The sequence below is a fragment of the Cheilinus undulatus genome, linkage group 16 (assembly GCF_018320785.1).
Source record: "Cheilinus undulatus linkage group 16, ASM1832078v1, whole genome shotgun sequence".
NCBI classification, from domain to species: domain Eukaryota; kingdom Metazoa; phylum Chordata; class Actinopteri; order Labriformes; family Labridae; genus Cheilinus; species Cheilinus undulatus.
This window is the reverse complement of record NC_054880.1, coordinates 46,802,877-46,819,194: the sequence shown is the minus strand read 5'-3', so window position 1 is coordinate 46,819,194 and position 16,318 is coordinate 46,802,877. Positions and strand designations below refer to the sequence as shown.

Below are 16,318 nucleotides of genomic sequence, written 5' to 3'. Positions count from 1 at the left end.
AAATACACATTTTGAATTTTTATTCCATAATCATATTTGTATTCTTAATTCCAATTTCTGAATTTTTATTCTTTTTTCCCCATTTTTATGTTTTTATTCTTTATCCCCATTTTAATATTTTTATTCCTTTTAATATTTTTAATCTTTTTCCATTTTTGTAGTTTACTCCCATTTAAATGTTTTTATTCTTTAGTCCCATTTTCATATTTTTATTCCCCTTTTCCATCTTTATTATGCCATATTTCTGTGCCTTATTCACATTTTAATGTTTTTATTTTTGACTTGATTTCTTATATTTTAATGTTTTCATTCTTGATTCCCATTTCATGATTACATTTCTTTATACCCAATTTTATATTTTTATTATTTTTTTACTTGTTGTATATTTTTTATCAAGAATTGACTAATATATATTTTACATACATTATTGACTAACAGGTGGATTTCTAAAAATGAAACAGTCATTCCTGATTAAACTGATTCAGTCTCAGTTGTTTTTGGAGTTGTTTAAAAAGCTGTAGGGAGTTTAAGAAAATAATAAATAAATAAAAAACATTCAAACATTTTTTCCTCTAGAATTTTTCCTCTACACATATTTTGAATTTGCTCATGTTCTGGGGGCCGGATGGGAAGATATGGGGGCCTGATGTGGCCCCCGAGCCACAAATTGATGATCACTGCCATAAATGATAAAAAGGAGAAAAAACAAAATAAACAAGAACAAATCCTTGATACACTGGGCTTGTATTATGAAAAGCACTGATTTATTTCATGCTATAACAGCTCCTCTTTCAGAAAATAAACATTCACACCACCCTGCAAACGTCTGACAGCAGCTCCACCTGGTGGAGAAAGAGGGTTGGTGATAAAAACAGAAAACCAACAGAAGGTTATTCATGAAATAAAAGCGAGGATCTTTAATTCTGCATTTAAAAATGAATCATTACAGGAGCCATAAACACCCATAAGGTACAAAACATGTCAGCTCAGCAGAAACCATCCAAGATCATTAATAAAACCCACGGGAAAAATTCACAGACTTATCAACCTGAACATTTATAAAAATATCTATCTAGGAAGGATTCGCTCCAGAAGCACAGCAATCCTCCAACTCATTTTTATGTAAAAGAAAAAAACACATTTCTATAAACTAAAGTATTCCAAAAACAGACTTTCCCTGAAGGCATAGGACAGTAAAACATTACCAGCATCACAGTAAGCACATTTAAGAGGGGGGCTGCTATAAAATGACATTAGAAAAAGATTTGACTGGTCTTTGCTCAACATTTTAAATAAAACTGGTCATGAACTAGTCAAGAGCTCTCTGGTTATTATGGCAGTGGAGCAGCTGCTTCATGAATAAAGAACGTCTTTGGATACTGAGGTGTGCTGAGATTTAACCAGCTCTGGTTTGGTTAGATAATGTCAGAGTATCATAAATATCCTGAGCCTGATGTAAGTTTGTCTGAATATTTAAATACAGAGCAGCAGTATATGTATGGTGTTCATCTACGTGACCAACACTGCTGACCTTCAATACAAGTTCATTAAAAATGCCTTAAATAGATATTCTCTTAAATAATGTCTAGATAGTTGAAAAACTAAGTATAAATATATTTGAAGGGCAGAAAACATGATGTGGAAAAGGAGGTAGAAAAAGTTCAGAAGAAAACTGAGTGAAATGTTTTTGTTTCTTCGTCATTGGTGCTACTCTAATCCTTCCTGGTCCCTAAATGTTCTTCCTCTGTCTCTAGTTCTCTTTCTCTACCTGCACTTGAAGGCACAGCGGTGATGGCGAACGTCCACGGGAGAATCTGTGGGTCTGAGAGAGTTACTGTCCCTCAGACATCTTTGTTGTGGTTCTGGCCGTTGGAGTCTTTAGGCCGGCCTACGCAGAATTTACGGGGATGGTTTTTGAAATCAAGGTAATGCTGGACGAAGTACGGATGCTGCTCTATGAAGTTATGAAGTTCATCTGGAAAAGAAAGAAAAACAGAGAAAGATTTTAAAAATCATCACATGTATGTTCCAATTCACAGTTACACATGTAGTTACCACAAAAATGTTTCACCTCCTTGGAAGTTTTAACCTTTTATTGATTTTATAAATCTATCACAATAATTTGGCTGTTTTAACAAAAAAAAACTAAAATGTCAAAGTGAAAACAGATTTCTACAAGGTAATGCCTCTTTAACAAAAAATGTAAAATAACTGCAGAAGGCCCCTCCTTTAAAGTGACTGACCTAATTCAACAGAGGTCCAGACAGTTGGTGCTAGCAGTCTCACAGTAGTGACATGAGGATCAGCTGAGTGCCCTGAGTGCATCTCAGTCATTGTAGTATAAAGACACCTGAGTCTAGAGGGTCCAGTCACTGATTAATCAGTATTCCTGGCTACCATTACACCATGACGACAAAAGAACACTCCAAGCAACTCAGCGAAAAGGTTATTTGAAAGTATAAAGCCTGGTATACACTGTACGTTTCTGGGCCGTCCCAGATAAAAGATGACCAATCCTGGCGTTAACTTTAGCCCCGGCTCCTGAACGGCGGTCCTATGTTGCGCTGTGGGACAGGTTTGACAGACGGCCGTTGTCACGGTCTTGTGACCACAGATAGCCTGGGATAAAATTCTGAGAGTGTCAGAAATTTAGAATGACCATCTCACAGTGTGACTGCTGCTATGACCGATGTCGACTAACCAACCAATAGGAATGCAGCAAGAAATGACAAAACAGTAAACACGACACAACAAACAAGTTAGCATCAGAATGCGTACCAGCGTACATCACAGCCTGCGATTCAGCGGCGTTTGGTAGGAGTTATCATCGTACAGTCCGCCATATCAAACTAGATGTCGTATGAGATTGATGTAGATTCAGTGTAGCATGCCAGAAACTTAAAAACATGCTAAAAACGCAGCCTGTAGGAGGCTTAAGAGGGGTGGACACAAAAAAAACATTACCAAGCCTCTGAACACCCCCCAGAGTTCAGTTAGGGCTTGTAGGAACCCACAGAGACAGTGGTGACTGAACAAGAATGTAAAGACTCAAATCATGTAATATGCAGCAATATGAAGTGAATGCATACAGAGGCAAACAGAGAGAGGAGGAGAGAGAAGTCATGGACCCTGACACGTAGATAATTCCAACGGAGGGGGGGCTGTTAACTGAAGGATCTGCCTCTCATACTACTTTTGGAGACTGAAGGTACGATAGCAGGCCAGCATTTTGGGAGCAGAAGGATCTAGAGGGATACTACGGCACCATGAGCTCTCACAGATAGGTTGGTGCCTGACCTTTAAGATCTTGTTAGTGAGAAGAAGCATTTTAAATTCTATTCTAGACTTTATAGGGAGCCAATGAAGAGAAGCCAAGACAGCTACTGACCCTTCCTGGTTCTGGTGAGTACACATGCTACAGTGTTTTGGAGCAGCTGAAGGGTCTTTAGTGGCTTACTAGGACAGCCTGATAGGAGAGAATTACAGTAGTCTAACCTCGAGGTTTTTTCTGCATCGCTTTGAGACAAGATGTATTTTAGCAATGCTGCAGAGGTGAAAGAAGGCTGTCTTCGAAACGTTCTTTATTTGGGTGTTGAAGGACATATCCTGATCATATAGAAGAGTAATAGGCAGCTCCAGCTCATTTTTAAATTGTATTTTTATTTGTAGAAATAAATGGTCTAGGCCAGGGGACACACACGGTCTCTATGCTATAATTAGAATAATTAGGGTGATGGGAATGAGAGTGGCTGGGAGACTGCTCAAAGGAAAGAGCAGAGGAGTGTGTATGACTGCAGCTCTGCTTCCTGGTCCAGTGAAAGCTTCATGGGAGAGTGGCAAAGAGAAGGCCTCTCTTTAAGAAAACTCATATCAAATTCTGACAAGACTAGAGTTCACCAGAAGGCACGAAGGAGACTCCATGGTCAAGAGGAAGAAAGTTCTTTGGTCTGATGAGACCAGAATAGAGCTTTTAGACCATCAAACAAGACGCCAACACTGACATCACCACAAACACACCATCCCCACTGTGAAGCATGGTGGTGGCAGCATAATGCTGTGGGGATGCTTCTCAGCAGCTGACCCTGGAAGGCTTGTAAAGGTAGAGGGGAAAATGAATGAATGTGTCAAAGTATAGGGCAGTCTTATTCAGTCCTACAGAGAACAACAGCTTAAGACAACGAGCCGAAGCATACAGAGAAAGCTACACAGGTTTAAAGACAACAGGGGGAATGTTCTGGAGTGGCCGAGTCAAAGCCCAGACCTCAATCTGACAGAGGATTTGTGGCTGGGCTTGAAAAGGCCGGTTCACACCTGATCCCCATGCAGGTCTGGTTGAGACCTATCCACACAGACTCAGAGCTGTGATTGCAGCCAAAGGAGACTCTACTAAATACTGACAAGAAGGGTTAAAATTTATGCAGTCACATGATTTTGGTTCACATATTTTTATACAACTAACATTACGTTGTTAAAATCTGTTTTCACTTTAACATTGAAGACGTTTTTCTGTAATTTCTGTTTTTGTAAAAAAAAAAAAAAAAAAAAAAAAAAAAAGATATCAACAATCACTGATTTATAAAATCATTAAAAGAGTAATAAAATCCACATGGGTGAATACTTTTAACAGTAAACAGTCTAAAACTAGGCAGTACTGATCTTTAAAGGAATTCAAATATATTTAATGTAAAGAATGTCTAGGTCTTACCAAATGTTATCCTCCCCACGTCAGGTCCATTAAGTGAGAGAAAGAAACCAGAAAGCTCCACCTCTTCAACTCCCAGCATGATTTCAAAAATGGAGGCTAGATCCTCTTCTAGGACCTCTCCACTCTCGTCGTTCTCATACAGCTGCACAGAAGCAAGCACTCTTAGTGATCTAAAGGCCATGTCAAACAAGATTCTGTGGAGAACCTACTCACCTCAAAGGCTAATTTGAGGGTCTCCATTGACTTTGATGGTCGATAAACAGTAGACAGAGCAATAATGTAGTGTCTGATGTCTATCAGTCCGTCTCCACCCTGGGAAAATAATATCTTAGTAAGAAAATGTAGAAACAAAACAGACTTGATCTTGCATGATGATTACATTTGTTTGAATTTTAAGTAACACTACTATTCTACGTAGCTCTGTCGATGCTCACCTTGTCAAAGAGGCTGTGGACTTGTGTCAGAGTGTCTGTAACTGGCAGGTTGAGGAACTGGGCAAAGTCCTCTAGGCCCAGCCTAACTCCCTGCAGCTTTCTAGCTTTTCTGACCTTCTCTTCCATTGGTTTGTAAGTGGCTCCTGATTTCAGTCTGCAAATTACGAGTTAACCAAGTCAGTCAAACTGTAAACAACATGTGGAAAAACATCTACTGAGGTTTTTCACCTTTGCTTTTTATAAGCCTGCATCATTTCAAACACCTGTCCACTGAAAATTAACGTTTTATTAAAGCCTGATGTCCTGGAATAAATGTTGGAAATGTTGGACAAACACTAGTCCAACAGTTTTACTCCTACAATACTTTGGCTTTCATGCATACTTTATCAAATATCCTGTTTGTAAATAATATCATCTTGTCCGTCATCTGTAGCACCTAGCCTGCTAAGGGTTAAAGGGAGCAGGAGCCACACCCTGTTGTGACTGGGCGGGAGGCGGGTTACACCCTGTAAAGTCTCCAGTCACTCACAGGCCGACACACAAAGACTGGCAAACATTAAAACTTACACCTACAGGCAGTTCTCAATAACAGTCATGTGTTTGAGATGTGGGAGGGAGCCAGAGTACTCATTCAACACACGATCTCCTCATAGAAAGGCCTCGAGTAGTCAGATGACAGACAGCACAGTGCAAGTCCAAGTCCTTTTTTCTGGGACTTCAACAAGAACTCTGGATGTGACAGTGATGATACCATTCAAACAAAATAACACTGATCTAACAATTAAAACTATGGTTCTATTTAGCTGTTAAAATTTTGTTAGAGCCCAAGTGACTTTTGCAGGAATGATAGATTCACTTCATAGATAATATTAACCCTTAGAGCTCCCAGCTATTTATTTCACCATCATGTCTCGTCTGGACTTTTTATATTTAAAAGCTTAAAAAACATCAGCCCTGTGGTGCACAGTCAAGCTATAAATATCCTTTTTTTCAGGACAATCTGGGCTTTAAGAATATATCTACTACAGTTATTACACTTTAAAAAGTTATAGGACTCTAAAGGCAAAAGAAAAAAAAAGTCAGAATTTGAAACTCAGAGATTTTTATTTATAACACAGTAAACATCAGTGACTGAGCCTTTTCTTTACACAGACTTCTTCTCCATCTCTTGGAGACACAACGGTGAAAAAAAAATCATTCTGTGACTCACAGTTTTCAAAATATCTACATATATACAAAGAAAAGTCCATGTGCTTTTTTTGCTGATAGACTTATTTGTGCCATTCCTCAAAGCAGTAGAGACGCAACTGTTCGAATGCAACCACAATGCATTGCGATAAACTACACGGCGATATCCTGGGCAAAAAGCTGAAGTAAGTGATCGGCAATGGAATAAAAAATGGATAAAAAGACGCTTATTATCAGATCATCTGTTATTTATGACGCTGTCCTCAGAGACCCTGGAAAGTCATCCAAGTTCAGGGCTCACCAAAAAGTCCAAAGTCAGCAGGATAACCCACTGAGCTATCCAGCATCTCAGCTGATACCTGAGAGGAAGATCAGGAAAAGACGGTGGAACTTTCTTACAAGAGGCGAGAGCCAACCAAACCTGGAGGTGGGGCTAACTCCCAGCGTGACATCATGAGGGGAAAATCTGAGAACGGCTTGTTTCAGCACACATTTACTGAAAGGTGGAGGTGGAGGGGAAGGGAATGGATTTTTCTGGTACTTGAGGGGATTGTGGACAGGCCTGGGGCACAGATTTCTGTTAGAAAAGCCTGAAAAAGTGATTTTTCCATATGTCCCCTTTAAGGATTCCCTGTTTTATTAATATATTATTGTATGTATTTTTTTTCTACAAATGATTAGGATGCAGCTAAAAGTGAAATCTATTCCCACATACAAAGTTAAAGTTAAAGTAGTATGAAAAAAGTAGCACCTCTGTTGTCTCTGTGCATTTACAAATAAAATCCTATCATTAATATCACAATAATCATATGGTTTTGAATGGAAATTCATGTGGACAAATATCTTTATTAAGCCGGTTTAGTTTGAATTCACTTTTTGCATTTATTTGCAGCGTGAAATGTAGGCAGGAGGAGGAGGGGGGCATGTGCTCCTGTAAGACTGGGCCACATGACTGTCAACGTATGGGGTTTATTAGCAGAGAGGACAAAAAGACTCTTCTTGTAACTTCAGTACGAATGTGTTAACATGAGACTAAATGCTTAAGGCAGGTGACTGTAGAAAACATGCTTTTGTTAAAGGACTGGAAACTACTGACACCTATAGGTGTCAGTGTTTTTCCATCCTTAGTGCCTACATGTCTGGGAGCACACTTCCCTCCACTTACCCCAAGCGGCACACCAGCTGGTTGAACTCGAGCAGGCTGCTGTAGTCGTATATTTGCAGGGGGCCGTGAGAGAGGCTGATGTCTCGATCATCGAAGGACAGGTCTGTGAGTGGCAGCTCCAGTGCCCTACCAATCAGGACAAAGATAAACCTTTACAAGGATTTTCACCTGTCTCTGTGTTTAAAACATCCAAAACACGATCCGAAGTTGATCGAATGACTGGCAGATGATCTCACAAACAGACACTTACTTGGCCATGAGTTTCCTGACATTGTTGGCAAACAGGGCAGAGTTCTCCCTCTCCTCAGCTGATGGCTTGTAAATAGGTAAGTACTGTGGAGAGAAACATGCCATTTTTAAATATAAGTAAACATTTCTCTCACCTTAAACATGTTCCAGATAATTATCCAAATTGGATTTTAGTGTCATAAACATTTAAACTCATGGATGGTATTGTGTCTCAGGGCTCTGTAGATCACTGAAATCAATCTCAGACACCTGGGATCATTAGTTTACCAGGTGAGCCCAACTGAAGGAAAACTACTGAAGAAGGACGTTCCACATTATTAAGCAGGCCACAGGTTTCAGCAATATGAGAAAGAAAAAGAATCTCTGCTGATGAAAAGTGTCAAATAGTGTAATGACTTGGACAAGGAATGAAAACATGAGATATTTCAGGAACACTTAAGCATGATCATCGTACTGTGAAGAAATTAGTGTCTGATTCAGAGCACAGACGGGTTCGTGCAGATAAAGGCATATTGAGGAAGGTTTCTGACGGACAGATTCATCAGATTAAGAGAGCAGATGCTAAAATGCCATTACAAAGCAGCAAACAGGTATTTGAAGCTGCTGGTGCCTCTGGAGTCCCACCAACCTCAAGGTGTAGGATCCTCCAGAGGCTTGCAGTCGTGTATAAACCTACTATTCAGCCCCCCCTAACCAATGCTCACAAGCAGAAACGGTTGCAGTGGGCCCAGAAATACATGAAGACTCATTTTCAAACAGTCTTGTTGACTGATGAGTGCCGTGCAACCCTGGATGGTCCAGATGGGGGAGTAGTGGATGGTTGGTGGATGGCCACCATGTCCTAACAAGGCTGTGATGTCAGCAAGGAGGGGGCAGAGTCATGTTTTGGGCTGGAATCATGAGGAGAGAGCTGGTAGGCCCTTTTAGGGTCCCTGAAGGTGTGAAAATGACCTCGACAAAGTATATAGAGTTTCTGACTGACCACTTTCTTCCATGGTACAAAAAGAAGAACCGTGTCTTCTGTAGCAGAATGATCTTCATGCATGACAATGAACCATCTCATGCAGCAAAGAATCCCTCTGTGTCATTGGCTGCTATGGGCATAAAAGGAGAGAAACTCATGGTGTGGCCCCCATCCTTCCCTGACCTTTAACCTCACTGAGAACCTTTGGAGCATCCTCAAGCTAAAGATCTATGAGGGTGGGAGGCAGTTCACATCAAAACAGCAGCTCTGGGAGGATATTCTGACATCCTGCAAAGAAATTCAAGCAGAAACTCTCTAAAAACTCACAAGTTCAATGGATGCAAGAATAGTGAAGGTGATATCAGAGAAGGGCTCCTATGTTAACATGGAACTTGGCCTGTTAAGATGTTTTTGATTTAAACAGCTTTGATTTCAGTAAATATGACCTCCTAATGCTGCAGATTTAACAAATGAACATTTTCAATTCTTTACAACTGATAAAATGTTCTGAAACTCTGTTGTGCATAATAATGTGGAACAGAGCATTTTGAGTTGTTTTTTATTTTTGAAAAAAGTTATCATTGGGAGGTTTGTTCAATAAAATCTGAATTATGTTCTAACAGTTGATGACTTGAAAATTATACTGACTGTCATTTGCATCGACTAGGAAAATTAGTGAAAAATATCATCTGCATAATAATTTGGAACGTGGTGTATAGAAGATTGAAGAAACTGTTGCATAAGTAGAAGTACATTTTGAATTACTTCTACCTGATTGAGTAACTCACCTCTATCTCCATGGGGTTATGAAGTTGGCACAGAGTGAGCCATAGGATCTTAAACCTGAAGAACAGAAGACGACAGAAAATGCATGAAGGTAAGATTGAGCATCAGACTTTAACTGTATTTTACCCCGTTCATTCTTAATATAACACGTTACTGGTGTTTCATATACAGCATTAGCTGGGGCAGAATGACCTGTGCAGGTCTGTGCATATCATGGTGCATTTAAGAGTGTAGATCTAGACAGAAACACTCACGCTCCAGGGCCCTGCCATGTCCATGTAACAGTGTCCTGTTGACCAGAAGAGAAAACAGGAAAAAGCTCAGCAACAAAACAACTTACAACATCTCTTTGTCTACAATTTCTCTTCCTTTCCTTTAAATCATGTTTGTTTGTGAAATATTTTAATTCTGAGGATAGCTTTAGTTATATAACTTTATATACAATCCTGATTCCAGAAATGTTGGGAAAGTGTGTGAAATGCAAATAAAAACAGAATTCAGTGATTTACAAAGAGACAAACTTTTAAAAAATACACACGCGAGAATTAGTTGCCTTCAACATGTTCCACAAAAGTAGGGGCAGGAGCACATTTACACATGTGTCAGATCAGTAAATGTCTGGGGACTGAAGACACTGATGGTTGAAGTCTTTAAAGAATCATTTCCTGTCTGTCTTGTGATTTTGCCAGATGATAACCAATCTGTCTGACATAACATGCATTTTACTCATTTACCTCCATTCACTTTTCAAAAGCTCTAAATCTGACAAAAAAGCAAAAGAGTTTGTTAAATCAGAGAGATGAATCATCAAGTGAATAAATCCAAGATCAGTCACACAGAGAAACATTTCTAACAGCTCACGGCTTCTTAAAACAATGCTGTAATCTTCTCCTCAATTGAGTATTTCTTTTTGAAGGAGGATTCCAGCAAAGTATTTTTGGCCACATTAAACATCAGCATGTGCTAAGACTTTTTTGCCTGCCAACAGCTGAAAGGACAGACATCTGATTTGTTGAAGAAGGGGTCGGGTCTGGGTCTAGGTCTGGGTCTGGGTCTGGGTCTGGGTCTGGGTCTGGAATGTCTGAACTGATAGGGACTGATAGCAAAACAAGAAAAACCTGGTGGTAGAATTATATTATTCATGAGAGTGAGAAGTGGTGAGAGAGAGACATGACACCTTTGTGTGTAAGAGGGAGACATAGGAAAGGAGGATGAAATATCATCCTGCTGGAACATGAAGTCATTCAACTCATGAGAAACCACTGCATCACTGCTGTGTCGGTGTGTGCAAGTGGCCTTTTCATGTCAAGTTAAACTTAAACATTCATGGCTCCTGGTATGTATGAGGTACATCTGAATGATAGATATTTTCAGTCATAATTTGGGAATGTGCAGTCACCACATCATAGTATTTGTGATGTGGCACAGGACTAATGTCATGCTGTTGCTTCTGTGTTGTTTTCATGTTTCTTTTACTCAATAGTAATAATAATAATAATAATAATAATAATAATAATAATAATAATAATAATGAAAAATAATAGTAATAGTAATAATAATAATAATAATAAAAATGATGAAATAACAACAATAATAATAACAATAATAATAATAATAATAATAATAATAATTAGAAAAGCACTCAGAGAGCGCAGACCTCCACCATTGGCCTTATCTCGCAGTAGTGAAGAATCCTTTAAAAAATTTCTGGATCCATCCCAATGTGCCCCCCACCACGGCATCCCCAGATTACTCCCTGCCCGGTGGACACGTGGTGAGGTAAAGCATTGGCTTTGCTACAGGTGGACTGTCATGGTGGAAGCATTGCCTGCTGGTGCCAACAGATGCACTGACAGTCTCACCCATGGTCTCACTGGACAACTGGAAGTCATGGCAGATGGTGAATATTCCTCTATTCTCACTACAATTCGCTGCCTTTTTCTCTGTTACGCTCTGACTCGTCTCCTCAACTGGGCGTGTGTCTTTCTCTGTCCGTGTTGGAAATTATTTTGCCCAAGAACCACAATTTCATGTTTAATTAGCCAAACAATGCAAACGCTGGATATGACACTGTATAAAGTATGGATTTGTCAAATCCCTATCAGGTACTGGGGAGTTTTTTTATGGAACACATGCACAGATGATTGATCCCCTTATGTCATTGGCATTATACAAAAGAATTAGAAACACTTTGATGATGAAAACATAAATGTGAAAATATTATTTTTATAGAGTTTCACTTATTTGTTCTTAAATATGTTAACCTGTGTTTCAGATCTAAATGAACATGGTTTTATGACGACTAATATATAGTAAGTGTATAGTATAGTGTTTTTATTATTATTATTATTATTATTTTATTTTTATTTTTTGTATTATTAATTCTGATTTCCTGTTTGGCATGTTGCAGCGTACCCATTCTTCTGAGGCTGTGCTGGAAGGAGACAGACAAGCAGATGGGACTCATGTCAGATCTCACCATGGCTCAAAAGGAGAACATGATGACGCCAGGTGAGATGGATCAGTTCGCGATTGATCAGGGGAACGATGGCGTTGCAGACATGTTCCCTGACCTGAATCACATTGAGAGGACGAGGAAGAGGACTCTGGGTAAACAGGTCAACTAACTATAGCTGGTCTTCCCCCAAGGAGTGTTTCTCAGGTGCTGCTGAAGAGAACTTTGTGGAAGATAATCGTCGTTGATGTGTGTGCAGTTCGCACCATCAGAAGGGACTTTGTGGACATGACAGTGACTGTTTGAATACTTTGTAATAAAAGGAAAAAGAAGGGGAGAAGAACATTGTTTCACAAATGTATTGTTATCATTGAGTATGACTTGTAGCTGGAAGATGCTTCCCCTGTAAAGTTGGTAAGGTCTCATGCTCTTATGATTTATCAGACTATGCTAGGTCACTACAAGGTATGCTAAGAGTATCTCATAATCACAGTACGTTAGCTAAGGAAGGGTTAGGTATATACCACACTGTGGGAGTTAAAAACTCTCAAAGGGGGGATATGTGGAGGTATTATATTTTGCATATAAGTATATTGTGTTTTGCACCTAAACATATTACACTCCCATGATGGTTGGCTGTCCTCAGCCTTTGGATGTTGGAAAGTTCCTGAGAAGGCAATGTTTACTGGACCAGAAAGAGTGGTTAATGCCAGGCTTGGAACAGTGTCTGGACTCAGACATTGTTTAGTTCCAATAAGTGTTTGTTAGTTAACAAAGGAATGTTGGATAGCTATCAGAAAGTGTCTGTTTTGTACATTTAGGAGTGTGTAGCTACACTTAAGCTTAGAGATATAAAAAGCCTGTGATCAGAGAGGCTGGGGGTCTCACTTGTGTACCATTGTCCTGCTGCAATAAACATGACATCAAGTCTGCATTCAACTCGTTCTGACTCCTGACTCGTCTTTTAACGTAGTATTTCCTGCCACAACACCTCCAGATTTGTTGAATGAAGAAATCCCTTAAATAGAAGCTGTCAGACAAGAGAAGCAGGCTGAAAGATCTCTAAAGGAACACATCATGTCACCATCTAAAGAAAGTGTCGAACAGATGAAAAACAAAGTCCATCACATCTACCAGTCTGGAAAGGGTTACAAAGCCATTTCTAAAGCTTTGGGACTCCAACCAACCACAGTGATAGCCATTATCCACAAATGGAGAAAACTGGGAACAGTGGTGAACCTTCCCAGGAGTGGTCGGCCAACCAGAATGACTCCAAGAGCACACAGATGACTCAACCTGGAGGTCCTAAAAGAACCTGGAACAACATCTAAAGACCTGCAGGCCTCACTGACTCAGTTAAGGTCAGAGTTTATGATCAACAATAACAAAGAGGCTGGGCAAAAATGGCATCCACCCTCCAATGAGGCTGAAGAAAAACAACACTTAAAAGAAGAGCGGGCCAAAACGGGGCGACTGTGACTCAGTAGGTAGAGTCGATCCCCAGCTCCTGCAGTCACATGCTGATGATGGCAAGGCATTTAATCCTAATTTGCTCCCACTGCTTCGTCTGTGGTGTGTAAGTGGGTATGAATGTGTATGATTTGAGATTAGCTAATACTGATGGCCAAGTCTCCATGGCAACCTCTGCCATCAGTGTACGGATGTGGAGTGAATGGATTAAAGGGTGTGGCCTGCAGTGTAAAAATGCTTTGAGTAGTCAGACGACTAGAAAAGCGCTATACAAGCTCAAGTCCATTAACCATCCGCAAATGTCCTCTACATGGATGTGAAAACTCACTGAAGGTTATCACAAATGCTTGCCTGCAGTTGTTGCCACCAAGGGTTGTACAACCAGTTTTTAGGTTTAGGGTGCAATGACTTTTCACACAGGGTCAGGTAGGTTTGGATGGCTTTCCCCTTAAGAAATGAAATCATCATTGAAAACTACATTTGTATTTTATCGGGTAATCTTTGTCTAATATTGGTGATCTGAACATTTAAGTGTGGCAAATATGCAAATAAATAAATCAGGAAAGGGGATAGAAAAAAATATTAGTTTACCAGTTTGTTTGGGTATCGTAGCACCACAGGCTGCACTGGGAGTCCTGGTATGAAAGCACCTAGGAAAGATAAGAGAGAGTGAACAATCACCTATGATGATTAAGTTAAACAAAACAGCTATTACCAGTTACTTTTATTTTTACAACATACGGCTTATATTATTAGAATACTTCATCATTTTGGCAACAGGGCTTTCACTGACTCAAGAGACAGGACAATGTTTTGGGATGACTCGTGGACCTGGTCAGATTAATGACAAGCCCATAACTACATACCCACCTTCAGCCCTGGCAAACAAAAAGAAAGAAAAAAGCTTTGAATAAGATTTCATATATTAGTAATGTACTGCAAATGACAGAGAACTTGTTAAAGCTACATACAAGATTAGTGTGGGCTGTGCCCTACTGAGGCAATTGTCTAAGTTGTGGATAGGTGACAACGATTCCATTGACTAATGAGAATTAAAGACAAAATCTTACAGGTCTAAATCAGGGGTGTCAAACTCGAGGCCCGGGGGCCAAATCCAGTCCGCAAGATAATCTCATATTTCTGTTATAACTGGCCCATCAGAATAAGGTCTGCAGAAGTATAAAAATGTAAACGTATCCTTGATGATTGAAGATATCCTTGTTAAGTCATACAATCTGAAAAAATAGGGATTAAAAATAAAAAAAGTCAGGAATGTGGGAAAAGAAATTAATTTGTGTTTTAATTTCACATTTTCAATCTAGCATCTCACAATCAGGACTCAAACTTAGGATTCTGACTTTTTCTTTAGTACTTTGAGCATTTCATCTCATAATTTTGACTTCTTATGTAATATTTTGAGCTTTTAGATTTGTAATTTCAATTTTTATGTCATATTTTGACCTCTTTAACTAATTATTTTGTATTTCATGTCATAATTTCAACTCCTCACTTTGACTTCATAATCCTATAGTTTGACCTTTTAGACAATGTAACAATTTGAATCATATATTGACTTTTAAACTCATGATTTTGACTTTCTTCTTATATATTTGCCTTTTAAAAACATTATTTTTCAATTTAAAAGTCATGTTTTGACCTATGTGGACTAATACATTTACTTTTCTCAGATTTTGAGCCTATAAATTTATCTTTTTATTTATTTTTTTATTTAAAAATCATTTATCATCAGTGCTTCATTTTTTTTATATATATATATATTATTACTGGTGAAATGAGGTTGAGAGCTTCTGCTTAAAAAGGTGACCCTGTTAGGCCCTCAGGTTAGACCTGAATCCAGAATCCAGCCCCTGCTGTGACGGAGTTTGACACCCCTGGTCTAAATTTCTAATCTTTGTGCTTAAATATGATTGAAATACTCTGATAGGAAGCATTAATGAGACAAAAAACATTATTAACATCATTAAACCTGGATAAGCAAATAACTATTTTTAATGGATTAATAGGAGCCAAACATATTTGTCCAGCTCCACATGAGAGATGGGGTGACCGTTGTCCCAGCCCACTGAATAATACTGTGATAAAAGCATCCAGACGGACAGAAAGGAGGGTGAATATAAAAGTGATGGCTCTGTTAAAAGCCCTGAAAGAAAGGCTGCAGAGAACATCATACACAGATGGCACCATGCACATAAAGGACACACATAGCTCACTTTAAACACACACACATTTTTGCTTTCTTATGCAGTGAACAGTGGGAGCTCTAACAAAAAGACACAAATCCAGAGTGGACAGTTAACGCACACAAATAAAGCTGCTCAAAGTCCAACATGCACACGTATGCACTGACAGACTGACGCTCATCCACAGAATGTGACAAAGTGGGAAGAATGAAAGAATTACAGACAGGAAGAGAAGGGATTAAATGAGCTGGCAGGGAACAATGGCTGAGGGCATTCTCACATTCCCTCTCTCTCACTAACTCTCTCACTAACTCTCTCTCTCAATTTTCAATTCAATTCAAAGGCTTTATTGGAATAGAAACGGTAACTTTCATTGCCAAAGCAATTCACACTGAAAAAGACACTAATTTACAAATGAAAACTCACAAATTCAAATATTAAAATTCACAAAACCAAAGATTTCAGGTTGTCCCTCAGGCTATGACGGGTTCTGATAAATTTAGCAGGATCTATACAGATGATTCTGTCCTCCTGATACAAATGTCATTTTAACTTCATCCTGTAGTGGATCAAAGAGAGGAACCCTTTGTTTGATTTGATAAATGCATTCTTTTCTGATGTGTTCATATTTACTGGAGTGCAGTGGGAAGTGTGTTTCTGTTTCTACCTGGTTCTGAGTACAGAGCTGACAGAGTCTGTCC

At 39.1% G+C, this 16,318-nt stretch overlaps 1 protein-coding gene across 3 annotated transcripts in view; it reads right to left on the bottom strand.

The window, feature by feature from the left end:
• Positions 1-759: 759 nt before the first annotated feature.
• The window catches only part of lpcat1 (lysophosphatidylcholine acyltransferase 1), a 53,237-nt gene continuing 37,678 nt past the window's right edge, over positions 760-16,318 (bottom strand). The window contains exons 6-16 of one of the 3 annotated variants that reach the window (XR_005993041.1): positions 14,008-14,066; positions 13,768-13,863; positions 9,746-9,780; positions 9,494-9,548; positions 7,743-7,825; positions 7,493-7,618; positions 5,140-5,293; positions 4,919-5,017; positions 4,706-4,847; positions 1,769-1,975; positions 760-842 (exon numbers count right to left, since the gene is read on the bottom strand). Coding sequence is in view for 2 of the 3 variants with exons in the window: in XM_041808035.1 (XP_041663969.1) it covers positions 1,842-1,975; positions 4,706-4,847; positions 4,919-5,017; positions 5,140-5,293; positions 7,493-7,618; positions 7,743-7,825; positions 9,494-9,548; positions 9,746-9,780; positions 13,768-13,863; positions 14,008-14,066 (983 nt within the window). In the remaining variant the exon portion in view is untranslated. Of the gene's footprint in view, positions 843-863; positions 1,976-4,705; positions 4,848-4,918; positions 5,018-5,139; positions 5,294-7,492; positions 7,619-7,742; positions 7,826-9,493; positions 9,549-9,745; positions 9,781-13,767; positions 13,864-14,007; positions 14,067-16,318 lie in introns of those variants that run through there. The other 2 variants (XM_041808035.1, XM_041808036.1) reach the window with 2 other exon arrangements.